Source organism: Lepidochelys kempii, chromosome 6, assembly GCF_965140265.1.
Source record: "Lepidochelys kempii isolate rLepKem1 chromosome 6, rLepKem1.hap2, whole genome shotgun sequence".
NCBI classification, from domain to species: domain Eukaryota; kingdom Metazoa; phylum Chordata; order Testudines; family Cheloniidae; genus Lepidochelys; species Lepidochelys kempii.
The window spans coordinates 62,225,924-62,239,211 of NC_133261.1; the positions used below are offsets into that span (position 1 = coordinate 62,225,924).

Below are 13,288 nucleotides of genomic sequence, written 5' to 3' on the forward strand. Positions count from 1 at the left end.
AGCGACGCGTCCGGCACTTCCCGTCACTTTACCGGAAACTCCCTGCTAAACTGACGGCTGTGGCACATTCTACTTCCGGTCTGGGGAATTTAAGCGTGGAGGCGCCTTCCGTTTCCGGTCTGTGCCCTTGTCTGTCCGTGTCCCCGGCTCGCTGCCCGGGGCAGGATGTTAGCAGCAGCGCTGGGTCTGGCCCGGGCTGGCCTTAGAGGTGAGGCAATGGGGCTGGTGGGGAGAGAGTCGGGGCCCCCGTGACCCCGGCCCCACGTGAGTCGGGTTGCCTAAGCGAGGAGCCCCTCGGTAGGGCCGGCCTGTGTGCAGCCCCCTTTGGCTGGGGCAGGAGTCACCGTGTCCCCTTCCAGCCGTGCCGAGAGTGGTTCGGTGGCAGAGGCTGTCTTCCTGCCCACTTCTCCTCTGCCTCGCTGGGTCGCCTCGTGCCGCCTTCGGGGAAAGATTTTACTTCTGTGCAGCTGAATGGCAAATGTCTTCTGTGTCTCACTGGCCCCCCGCGTCTCCCTGGTGTCTCTGGGCCTCGCTTCTGTTGGTGAGTCCAGGCTTAGTAAAAGCGGCAAAGAGTCCTGTGGCACCTTATAGACTAACAGACATATTGGAGCATAAGCTTTCGTGGGTGAATACCCACTTCGTTGGATGCATGCATGTATTCACCCACGAAATCTTGAGACACCATCATAGGGCCTAATCACGTCAGTCATGCTATCGGAGGCTCTTTCACCTGCACATCTACCAATGTGATATATGCCATCGTGTGCCAGCAATGCTCCTCTGCCATGTACATTGGTCAAACCGGACAGTCTCTACGTAAAAGAATAAATGGACACAAATCAGACATCAAGAATTCTAACATTCAAAAACCACTCGGAGAACACTTCAATTGCTTTGGTCACTTGATTACAGACCTAAAAGTGGCAATTCTTCAACACAAAAACTTCAAAAACAGACTCCAGTGAGAGACTGCTGAATTGGAATTAATTTGCAAACTGGATTCAATTAACTTAGGCTTGAATAAAGACTGGGAGTGGATGGGTCATTACACAAAGTAAAACTATTCCCCCCCTCACATGTTCTTGTCAACTGCTGGAAATGGCCCACCTTGATTATTGCTACAAAAGGTTCCCCCCTCTCCTCCCTCCCCGCTGGTAATAGCTCATCCTAAGCGATCACTCTCTTGTTACAGTGTATATGGTAACACCCATTATTTCATGTTCTGTATGTGTATATAAATCTTCCCACTGTATTTTCCACTGAATGCATCCGATGAAGTGAGCTGTAGCTTATGAAAGCTTATGCTCAAGTAAATTTGTTAGCCTCTAAGGTGCCACAAGTCCTCCTTTTCTTTTTTCCAATATGTCTGTTAGTCTAGAAGGTGCCACAGGACTCTTTGCCGCTTTTACAGATCCAGACAAACATGGCTACCCCTCCGATACAGGATTAGTAAGACTCTGCCTGTTCACGTGCAGTAAGATATCTGCTGAATTAGCGCTTTTGGGAGAAGGCTTGAATAACGTGGTGGTGAATGTGATATAAACATCAAGAGAGAAAGAAGGGATCTCCAAGATCCGTGTTATATTTGATCTGTTCTTTCTGTTAGGCAGGATATCACTGTGTTACTGTTTGCTCTAGTATATCGAGCACTGTTCACTTCTAAGTACAATAGTTGGGCATATGGTTTAGATATTGCTGTAGGAAATTGAGTGATACATCCTCCACTCCTAAAGTGTGATTAATCAGATTTCTGGTTTAGGAGAGGAGGGTTTATTGCTTCGTATGGAAAAGGTATCACCATAGCCTTTGTTTCTGCATAGTACTTAGTGGAGGGAATAGGCCTCCTTGGTAGAATTTGTGTGTGTGAGTAGCACTTGTCTGCTGGACTGCACATTCAGGATTTCTTTTGGGGGTATTTTCACTACACTATATGATTATTGTTTTTGGGGGGGAGGGGGGGCAAGGGAAGGTCAGACTTAATTCCCATATGTTAAAATGAAGCTCACCTCGTCAGGATGGGACAACATGAGGAAGTCTCCTGGTCTCTGGAGAGGAGGAAAGAAGGCATTCCTCCTTAGAGGAGAAATGGAGTATGTGATACAGTTTCATCTGTGCTCTCTCTTTGTAGCTGCTGCACGCCCGGCAGTGCTGTTGCAACAAGCTCGTTTTGAAGGGAGCTCCACAACAGAGACCCATCGTAAGTCTGAGTTTATTAGTATTTCACCAACTCCTGGAGTCTGTAAAGTGGGTCTCATTTAGAATAACTCAGTAAGGTGACCATATTTTCAAAATCAACCCAGAACGTTTTTGCAGTGACATTTAGATATATAAAAGAAAATGTATGTGCTTTTTTTTCCCTAAGTGTGCTGGTGCTGCAACTGCCAGCTTCTGACTCCACCATAACACTTGCATATTTCTCAGAGAGGAAGAGGATTTTTAACTTCGGTAGCTTTGTCTTCTGAATTGATTTATCATAAAATACTGAATAAATGTTAACAAGCATTTTGAGCAAAAGAACAGTTTTGGTGTCTACACTCATGAAATTTCTCTCTTCAGTGTAATGTACAGCATTTGGAGTGAATATTCTTTCCATTAGACTGTTTCTGGTGATCACCACAGATCTAATTCTGTGTTTCAGTAAATCTTGAACAACAAAAAAAATAAACCAGACAGAATGAAAAAACAAGGACACTTCAGGTGTTGTGAAAGAAATTGCTGAGCTGCTAGAACGTTATATGGAAAATGGGCACTGTCCTTGTAAAACTAAGACATTATGTGCTGGAGAAACTGCTTTCCTCTTATCAGGAATCAGTCTGTTAAATCCCTTTAGGATTTAGGAAATCAGGAAATGTTTGCTGATGTTCAGTCTAAACTTCTCTCACTTTATTCCTTTTACTGAATTATAACATCCCCGTACTTTCTACACCACTTTTGATTCCGCCCAGTGTGATGCAAGCAGTTTCATATTCATGGTGACAGGATGCTCTGTTGTCTGACACCTGATGGCTGGGCACTGGAGTAGATTTGCCCACTTACCAAAGTCTGTTTCCTAAATATGCTATGCATCTTGAACATTAGACTCTATCCATGTTCCTCCTGGTGTTGGTAGATAGCCATTTAGTTCACCACGTTGTGAGGTGCCTCCCTCTCATTAAGTTGATCTTTACAGTCATGGCTTGTCTCCTCCTACCTAGCTGCTCCCTGCTGGGGGACAGACCTATGGCCAAGCTGACTAGAGTCATGCTGAGCTAGTGTGGGGCTGGGAGTTACTGCTCCTCTTTCTATGGCTTACCATTCAATAGCCCTGAGAAGTCTGTTGTTCTTTCCAGCTACTGTTCGACCAAAGGATGAAGTGGCCCAGAACCAGCTATGTGCTTTTGGAGAGTATGTGGCTGAAATTCTGCCCAAGTATATCCAGCAAGTCCAGGTAGGTATTACCAATCAAATCATTCTAGCTTGGGGTATGTGTAGTGAGGAGCTGGCTGGTAGAGCCCTGCGTGGATACAAAATTCATATCCGCATCCAGTCCACAAACATGGTCTGTGGATATCTGCAGATGTACAGGGCTCTGGGTGGAAGAGAGCGATAGAGCTGGCTAAAAAACATTTCTGCTGTTGAGTTCTGATGAGTATCTGATGTGATATACCTGATCATGTGGCCCCAAACCCTCCTGATCTGAGTATCCTGCTTTATTCAATGCACTGCTCAGTCCCTTCAGCTTCTATACAAATTTGCTTTCTGTCCTTTCCACAGGTGACCTGTTTCAATGAATTGGAGATATTTATCCATCCTGATGGGGTTGTTCCAATTCTGACTTTTCTTCGAGATCACACCAATGCCCAATTTAAATCCCTGGCTGATTTGACTGCTATTGATGTCCCAACTCGACAATATCGTTTTGAGGTAGGAACTATTCCTTGAAGGTACAGATCTGCAAAGAATTATAGAAGATGATGGTGTTGAATACTAAGATAAGCAGTTATTTACAGCTCTGGCCATGCATTGAATGGTCATTTGCATTCTGTGACAGTTATGCTTATCTGCTCTGAGAACTTCAGGTTTTGCTTAACCCACTGAGCATAGAATCAGTTGTATCACTGACATATTATTAACACACCCAGTTAAATAGTGACCCTGAGGCCACTGCCCAATGCAGGAATTCATTTTTCCCCGTAGAATTAGTGCTGCAGAGCTGCTGGCCACCATTAGGGGCCACTGGACCCAGCAGAGCTCCAGCTCCCAAATACAGGACTCTGTTCGAGGGGAGAGAGCTGGAGGGTTCTGGGCTGCTGCAGTTTCCAGCACGCTGGACCCAGCAACAGGCTGTTTCTCTCTGGATTCCTGGGCTCTGGGGGGTAGGGGGTTTGGATGTCTGGCTGTGGTGTGCCCATCAGCTGGTGTCTGGGCTGGGGGGTGCCCCCAGCTGGGTTCTGGAGGGGTTTGGGGGTGTGGATGTCTAAGACTGAAAGGGCAAAGTTTTCCCCCCAGATGTGCCCAGCTGGTATGTGAGACCCTAGACCGAGGCACCTGACAAAAGCATTACAGAGAAACAACAACTGGACTCTTGCAGAGGTTTCTTTAACTCTCTACTCCTAGGGGAAACTTTTTTTGTCTGTATTGTTACAGACATACTCGCCGACAGGTATTTTGAAATAAATGATCCAAAATAATTGAAACTGGTGTGATTATATTGTGTTGTTTTGACAAAATATGCAGAATTTTGCAGAACTTCTAATTTTTTGGTGCAGAATTTCCCCAGGATTAATACTACTCTTTGGATCTGAAGCCACTGATTTACTTTGACCATGACTCACAAAACTTTCTTCTCCATGTATTCACCAACCACCTTCTTTCTGACGATGTCCGCTCCTTCTGCTTCATCTTCCTTGCCCTCATTGCAGCCTTCAACTCTGAACAGCTCCATTCTCCTGGGTGGCCTCTGTAGGTAGGCAGACTTCTCTAGTTATTTAGCACTGGTTGTGAAGTAGCACCCAGAAGCCCCAAACAGGATTTGAGGCACCATTGTGCTAAGCAGCATACACATACATAACAAAGAGAGAGTCCCAACCCCAAAATGTTTACAGTTTCATGTCTCGGCTCTGCTCCTACCTAGCTGCATCTACATCTATGCTGAAGGTGCCTTCTTTGTTTTAAAATCCTCCATGGCCTTGCTTCACCTAACTTCTTATGCCTGATCTCACTCTCTCACACACACTTTTCTAGTACTAGCCTCTGTCCCGCCATAGAATCTGGCAGTTTCTCTTTTGCAGTTTACACAGTCTGGTACAACATCTCTCTCTTTTACCTCATGGGGTTTCCATATCAGATGAAAGGTGTATTCTAAAACAAAAAACTAAGAATTTGGGCTGAAACTGTTTTATTGGTATCAAACTCCTAAAAACAGTATTACCCTTTCTTTAGGCTTGGTTTATGTTCAAAAAATTTGCAACAGGGTAGCTAAATCTATTTAAAGTTGATCTAATTACACCAGTGAAAACCCTTTCTATATAAACACTAAACTCCTATTGCATATAACCAACATGAAATATATTTTTAAATCTCTTCTTAACCACATAAGAAAGTTAAAGCATTTGAAACTTAATTTATCAACTTTCTTTTTAATAATAATTTTTATTTGAAGTGACTTCCTTGTATTAATAGCTTTTTATAAACTGTAGGAAATAATTAGTTATAAATGGTAGGTGGGATATTCAAAATCACCTAGTGGATTTAGGCATCTAATTCCCACTGACTTTCAATGGGAATTGGCACCTAACTCCCTTAGGTGCTCTTGAAATCCCACACAGTAGCTTTTCAGTTGTTTCAAAACACAGATGCTCACACACACACAAAAGACAAGAAGGCACAGCTTCTCTCTTTCACTTGTACCTCCTCTGAGACCTGGAAGACTTTTACCAGTGTTAAGGCATTGGTTTTGTTTGCCTTTTTGGCCACAGACTCTCAGCAGTGGTGTAAGGATGGACGTGTCTTGGTTAAGCTGGTCTGTTAGGCAAAAAGAGAGAGGTAGGGGGAGTGGTAAAAGAAAAGCTGGCTGAAGTTGAACCTAAGCAAGACAGAGGTGATGCTAGTGGGCAAAGAAAATGATTTTGAAGAGTTTGCAGCCACAATGCAGCCTCATATGGTTGAAGGCAAACACCCACAATTGGTCAATTCAGTCCGTAGTCTAGAAGTAACCTTGGATTCATCGTTGACACTGAGGTTTCAAATGGCATCACCTGTGAATATTGCTTTCTACCATCTTCAGTTGGCCTGGAGACTGCATCCCATCCTGGTGGATGAAGACCTGGCCTTGGTTATTTGTACCTTTGACACCTCTTCACTGGACTACTGCAGTACACCCAGGCATGAAGGCTTCAGCCTTAGGAAATTCTGGATAGTACAGAACATTGCAGCACGTCTCCTCAGCAACACAGCCTACTCTGAGCATATCAAACCAGTCTTCTGCCCTCTACACTGGCTTCCCTTAGAATTTTGAACCAGGTGCAATGTCTCAGTCCTTATCTTCAAAGTGCTCCATGACCTGCGCCCAGAAGAGCTAAAAGACCACCTAAAGCTCCAGGGTAAAGACTGTGGTTGACAACTATGCTCTTATGGCACAGTGGAACTCTCAACAGTAAGAATAAGGCTCACCTGTGCAGGAGACTGAACTTTCTCTGCGGGGCGGTCCAAGACTGGCATGAACTCCCCCAAGAACTAACAGCCCTCATAAACCTCACGACTTTCCACTACAAGTGCCAAGCGCATTTTTTACCTTGCCTTTTCTAATGTAAATACATAAGAATAGGTACATTCAAACAAGCAAAGCTACCAAAACAAGACACACCACTGCACGTGCTTCTCGCTGTGGGGAGAGGATGAGAGAGTAACTCACACATAACAGCTCTGTAGTTACATTGCTTAATGCACTACTGGAAAGCACTCAGATACTTCAGTGATGTGTGGTATATGGACCTATATAGAAGAGAATACGAGGGAGAGGGATGAACAGGGAAGGAAACTTACATACAAGGGAGGGAATAGCAGTACCTAAGTTTCACGCTTCAGGTATTGTTCAGGATTTAGCTAACCTTATGGACATGGAGATGTCACCTGGTTGCTTCTCCTTGCCCATTCTGGTCAGGACATCTTTCAGGATGGTGGCCAATGAAGGCTAATCAGTGGGATGGTAGATTCCTGGTTCCTAGTATGTGACCATACTGGCAAGACTGGTTGGCACACAGTAATGCATCTTCCTAATGCATCTTTCTAATGCAAAATCATCTTTTGCACTCTCAGCAAATTTGCGGATGATACTAAACTGGGAGGAGTGGTAGATACGCTGGAGGGGAGGGATAGGATACAGAAGGACCTAGACCAATTGGAAGATTGGGCCAAAAGGAATCTGATGAGGTTCAATAAGGATAAGTGCAGGGTCCTGCACTTAGGACGGAAGAACCCAATGCACAGCTACAGACTAGGGACCGAATGGCTAGGCAGCAGTTCTGCAGAAAAGGACCTAGGGGTGACAGTGGACGAGAAGCTGGATATGAGTCAGCAGTGTGCCCTTGTTGCCAAGAAGGTCAATGGCATTTTGGGATGTATAAGTAGGGGCATAGCGAGCAGATCGAGGGACGTGATCGTTCCCCTCTATTCGACATTGGTGAGGCCTCATCTGGAGTACTGTGTCCAGTTTTGGGCCCCACACTTCAAGAAGGATGTGGATAAATTGGAGAGAGTCCAGCAAAGGGCAACAAAAATGATTAGGGGACTGGAACACATGAGTTATGAGGAGAGGCTGAGGGAGCTGGGATTGTTTAGCCTGCAGAAGAGAAGAATGAGGGGGGATTTGATAGCTGCTTTCAACTACCTGAAAGGGGGTTCCAAAGAGGATGGCTCTAGACTGTTCTCAATGGTAGCAGATGACAGAACGAGGAGTAATGGTCTCAAGTTGCAGTGGGGGAGGTTTAGATTGGATATTAGGAAAAACTTTTTCACTAAGAGGGTGGTGAAACACTGGAATGCGTTACCTAGGGAGGTGGTAGAATCTCCTTCCTTAGAGGTTTTTAAGGTCAGGCTTGACAAAGCCCTGGCTGGGATGATTTAACTGGGAATTGGTCCTGCTTTGAGCAGGGGGTTGGACTAGATGACCTTCTGGGGTCCCTTCTAACCCTGATATTCTATGATTCTATGATTCCTTCCTGTAAGGTTAAGCTAGTAGCCAAGTGATGCCTTAATAATGCAATGCCTAGAAAGGGATGACATCCTCATCCCATCAGAATTAACCAATCAAAACATATCTAGGGTTCTACGCTGGCATTTCCTGTCATTCTAGCAATATCTTAGTCTAAAACAATTGGTGACCTTGCCAAAAGCTTTGCACCTCCCTGATCAGTTTTTAGTGTAAATGCATCCAAGTTGTAATAGTAGTTTGTCTCCGATTTCTGCTCATTTTATAAACTGGTCAAGTTAAACTCTTATTACTTTTCACATGCTTTGGACAATGTAAAATATTAATCCACGGTATAGACAGTAACACTAAATGTGGCCAGTTAAGTTTCAGGAGAATTGGTTTGTTTCTGGGGAAATTAGAGATGGTGGGGTTTTTTCTTTCCTTTTTTCATAAATTAGGCTAATAATAGGAAAGTTAGCTTGAACTTTAACTATGGAGTGGCTACCCTTGTTCCATAGGTATGAAGTGCTATCATGGTCTCACTGGAAAACTCATCTGAAAACCTCTCTTCTTCCTTGCCCGTGCCCCTTCAGCCGGTATTTCACTATAAAAATCTCAAGTCATTCCGGGAGACAGTTTATATGTGAGCTAGGACACAAATTGGTTGCTTTTTCTCAATTCCCTTTAGATTGTTTATAATCTCCTGTCTCTGCGCTTCAATTCTCGGATCCGGGTGAAGACGTACACAGATGAGCTGACACCTGTCGATTCAGTAGTGTCAGTGCACCAGGCAGCAAACTGGTATGAAAGAGAGGTGAGCTCCAGTGTGCTTTCCCAAGGGCTTTGTGTTTGGGAACAGGATCCATGTGGGGGTTGGAGGAGACCATGTTTGAGTGAAACCCTATTCCTCTGGGAACTGTGTAGGAGGGAGTGGTGTTGCCCTTGGGAATGGGAGAAGAGGCACTTGACGTTCTTCTGAGGGCTTTGAGCAAAGGTATAACAAGATCCAATGATTGGAAGTTGAAGTTGGACAAATTCAGACTGGAAATAAGATGTAGATTTTTTTAACAGTGAGGATCATTAACCATTGGAACAATTTAGAATCAGACACGTAGGATTGGAAGGGATCTTGAGAGCTCAAGTCCAGCCCCGTGCTGAGGCAGGATCAAGTAAACCTAGACCATCCGTGACAGGTGTTTGTCCAAAGTGTTCTTAAATACCTGCATAGATGGGAATTCCACAACCTTCCTTGGTAGCCTGTTCCAGTGCTTAACTTCCCTTATAGTTAGAAAGTTTTCCAAATATCTAACCTAAAATGTCCCTTGTTGCAGATTAAGCCAATTACTCCTTGTACTCCCTTCAGTGGACATGGAGAACAATTGATCACCATCCTCTTCTTGCCCGGAACTTATTTGAAGATTATCAGGTCCCCCTCTGTCTCCTTTTCTGATGACTAAACATGCCCAGTTTTTTAACCTTTCCCCATAAGTCAGGTTTTCTAAACCTTTTATCATTTTTGCTGCTCTCTTCTGGACTCTCTGTAATTTGTCCACATCTTTCCTCAAGTGTGAAGCCCAGAATTGGACACACAACTTCAGCTGAGCCCTCACCAGTGCTGAGTACAGCAGAAAAATTACCTCCCATGTCTTATGCACGAGACACCTGTTAATACACCCCTGAATTATATTAGCTTTTTTTTTTTTTTGCAACTGCATCACACTGTTGACTCATTCAATTTGTGATTCACTATAACCTCAGATACTTTTCAGCAGTACTACTGTCTAGCCAGTTAGTCCCCACTTGATAGTTGTGCGTTTGATATTTTTCCTTCCCAAGTGAAGTCCTATGCATTTCTTTATTTAATCTCATCTTGTTGAATTCAGACCAATTCTCAATTTTGTCAAGGTCATTTTGAATTCGAATTCTGTCCTCCAAAGTACTCGCAATCTTTCTAGCTTGGTGTCATCTACAAATGTTACAAGCATACTCTCCACTCCATTATCAAGTCATTAATGAAAATATTGAATAGTATGGGACACCAGTAGATATATCCTCCCAGTTGGAAAGCAAACCATTGACAATATTCTTTGAGTACAATCTTTCAGCCAGGTTGTGCACCCACCTCATAGTAATTTAATCTAGGCCATATTTCCCTAGTTTGCTTATGAGAATGTCATGTGGGACTGTGTCAAAAGCCTTCTTAAAATCAAGATATATCACATCTGCTACTTCCCACCATCCATTATGTGAGTAACCCTGTCAAAGAGGGAAATTAGGTTGGTTTGGCATGTTCTTGACAAATCTATGCTGGCTATTCCTTATAAGGTTGTTATCCTCTAGGACAGTAGTTCTCAACCTATTTACCATTGTGGATCACACATGTGACCCATAATATGTTACGTGAGCCGCATCCAATACTACCTGTATTGCCCTGAGGATGTCACATGGGCCGCAGCTCTGTGCTAATTGGGCCACAGGTTGAGTAGTGAGGATGGTGGTTATTCCAATGGTTAATGACCTTTGGTGTTAAAATTTTGCATCTTATTTCCTGTCTGAATTTGTCTGACAATTTTTAAATCAAGGTTGGATTTACTTTTTTTAAATATAAGCTCAAATTCAAATGGAATTATTTTGGGAAAGTTCTAAGGCCTGTGTTGTACATAAACTTGGAAGGATTAGATTTTTATCAGTAAATGTTGGAAATGTCGATTTTTGCCAAACTGGTGGAAAAAAATATTTCCGATGATGATGATAGAATTTGACAGACAAAGTAAGAAAAATACTGCTTGTAAGCTACAGGTTGATTTTAGGATATTGACTTTCTTTTGACACGTGATGTTGACAGTTTGTGTTTTAACAGTGGTAAAGCTTTAACTTTTTGAATCTCAATGTCTACTGTCATTAAATAATTGTCCCCCCTATAACTTCCCACAGCTGTGAACATTTAAATAGATTCAAAATTGGAAAAATGCTTCTTAAAACCCATAATTTGCACAACTGTGGAAACTTAAATTGAGGGGGGAAATGCTTAAAATAAACATCAGTATTATCTGTCTAAATTGCAAATAAATAATTGAATTCTGCCAAGCCTCCTTAAAACCCATAATTTTATACAGGAGGTCAGACTAGATGATCTCAGTGGTGCTTTCTGACATTAGAATCTATGAGCAGTGCCCCCGATCAACTGCCCAGCCACTGCACTGTCCAGGCATCCAGCCTACACATTGTTAGTACAGTATACGCCGGGGGTGGCTTCTTTTTAGGGTGAGAAAGAAAAAGGAGGCTGCGCAGGCCTCTTTGGGAAGAGGTTTTCTTTGTTGGGTTGGTCCCTCTTAGATGAGGTGTGGAAGTTTTAAGCTTCTGAGGTACACTGAGGGGCTTTTCTAGGATGGGGTGATGTGTGGCTTGTTTGGTTTCCTTTCTTTTAGGTTTGGGACATGTATGGAGTCTTCTTTGCCAACCACCCTGACCTGAGGCGAATTCTAACAGACTATGGGTTTGAGGGCCACCCATTTCGGAAGGACTTTCCACTCTCCGGATATGTAGAGGTATGAAGAATTCTGGTTCACTCTGCATTCAGAAAGCCATCTATGCTTCAGAGTTGGGCCATGGCTGTTATGGAACTCTGAAGTGTTTCCTTAATAATCATTTCAATTTTCTCAGTCCCTTTCAGGCACTGTGTATATCCCCCCTAGAATTTAGCCAACACACCACACCCTGCTTAATAGGGGAATTTGGGGCCAGAGACACAGGGTAAACCTTTCCTCTTACACAAGAGTAGCAAGAAATTTTGCTTTCATGGCAAAGAAGACAGGACTGTCTACTTTTAATGCTCCATCCAAAACATCGAACTCATTCCCACGGAATGGCTGAAGACTAAGTTTAACTCCCTCAGAGGGTTTAATGATTGAGCTGATCTTTCTGGAACCTCTGTTTCCAGGGAGTCAAGGTGTTTCAAATCTAATGGCAAAGCAACAAAGCCATCACGTTTAGCTGCCTCAGTTTTCTTCACACATTCCATTCCTCTAACCTAGATTTTTATCTAGATTAAAACACAAATGAAATGAGTTTGTTTGGTCTCCACCTCGTTCCAAGTGACTGCATCACAAAGCTTAGTATTTTTGCACAATTGAATCTGGGGACTAGAAAAGGGACTGCAGGTCAGGATTAGGTGCATTAACTTTGTTTTGAGAGGTGGAACAGAACTGGAATAGCAGAAGGTGCTGTAGGAAAGGACATCTGCAGAACTGAGGTTGGGAAATCAGGACTGGAATAGCAAGGGATCAGGCTTGATGTGTGTGACAGAGCTGGATGGTACACACCTGCACCTTGCCTGATTCTCCTTATGCCATGTGTCCTGAGCTCTCATGAGCTTTGAACTAAAAACTGGAGTGAGCAGTTTTATTTGGCTAACAGAAGAAGCTGCTCAGTGGCTGGGAACAAGCCATGGTGACCAGCTGGTTTTTGCCCCGTTGCAGGTGCGGTATGATGATGAGGTGAAACGGGTGGTGGCAGAGCCTGTGGAGCTGGCTCAGGAGTTCCGCAAATTCGATCTGAACAGTCCCTGGGAGACGTTTCCTGCCTATCGCACAGCTCCAGAGACCCTGAAACTAGAAGCAGGAGACAAGAAAGGAGATGCAAAATAGCAGCAGGACCAAGAGGATGCTGGGAACTTCCTGTGTGGCACTGACCTTCCTGTTCTACCTTCATATTTATATGAATAAAACCTGACATGAGACCCTTGTCTGTGAACTCGTGAATGGAAAATACAGGTTTCTAATTGGCTGAACAGCACCTGGGATTGTTTGTCTTTCATTAACTGTAAAATGTAAAATCACTTACAGGAAAAAAAAATCATAAACTGTGTGGGACTGCTATGAGGAAGAACTAGGGCGGGGACTAGAGCATAGAAAGGAAAAGGGGAGCAGATAATGCAGAACTCAAATGTCCTCTTTCTATTTAATTAACTGATGTGGCAAGAACATAACCTGTTGATATGTTAAATGGATTGAAAACCAGCTAATTGACAGGTCTCAACAAGCAATTACAAATAGGGATTTATCAAGCGAGTGAGTTTCTAGTGGGGTCCTGCCAAGCTCAGTTCTTGGGCCTATGCTG

The 13,288-nt window shown here is 43.6% G+C and overlaps 1 protein-coding gene across 3 annotated transcripts; it reads left to right on the forward strand.

Moving 5' to 3' along the window:
• The first annotated feature begins 99 nt into the window (after positions 1–99).
• NDUFS3 (NADH:ubiquinone oxidoreductase core subunit S3) lies at positions 100–12,908 on the forward strand. Of its 3 annotated transcripts, none has more exons than XM_073348339.1 (7): positions 100–208; positions 2,129–2,197; positions 3,330–3,427; positions 3,754–3,903; positions 8,859–8,984; positions 11,599–11,718; positions 12,649–12,908. In XM_073348339.1, the coding sequence occupies exons 1-7, from the start codon at positions 166–168 to the stop codon at positions 12,814–12,816; spliced, it is 774 nt and encodes a 257-aa protein (XP_073204440.1). In that variant the 5' UTR covers positions 100–165; the 3' UTR covers positions 12,817–12,908. The 3 variants fall into 3 exon arrangements, with proteins under 3 accessions (XP_073204440.1, XP_073204441.1, XP_073204438.1); XM_073348337.1 differs by lacking the exon at positions 100–208 and adding an exon at positions 226–541; XM_073348340.1 differs by lacking the exons at positions 100–208; positions 8,859–8,984 and adding an exon at positions 222–541.
• The last annotated feature ends 380 nt before the right edge of the window (positions 12,909–13,288 follow it).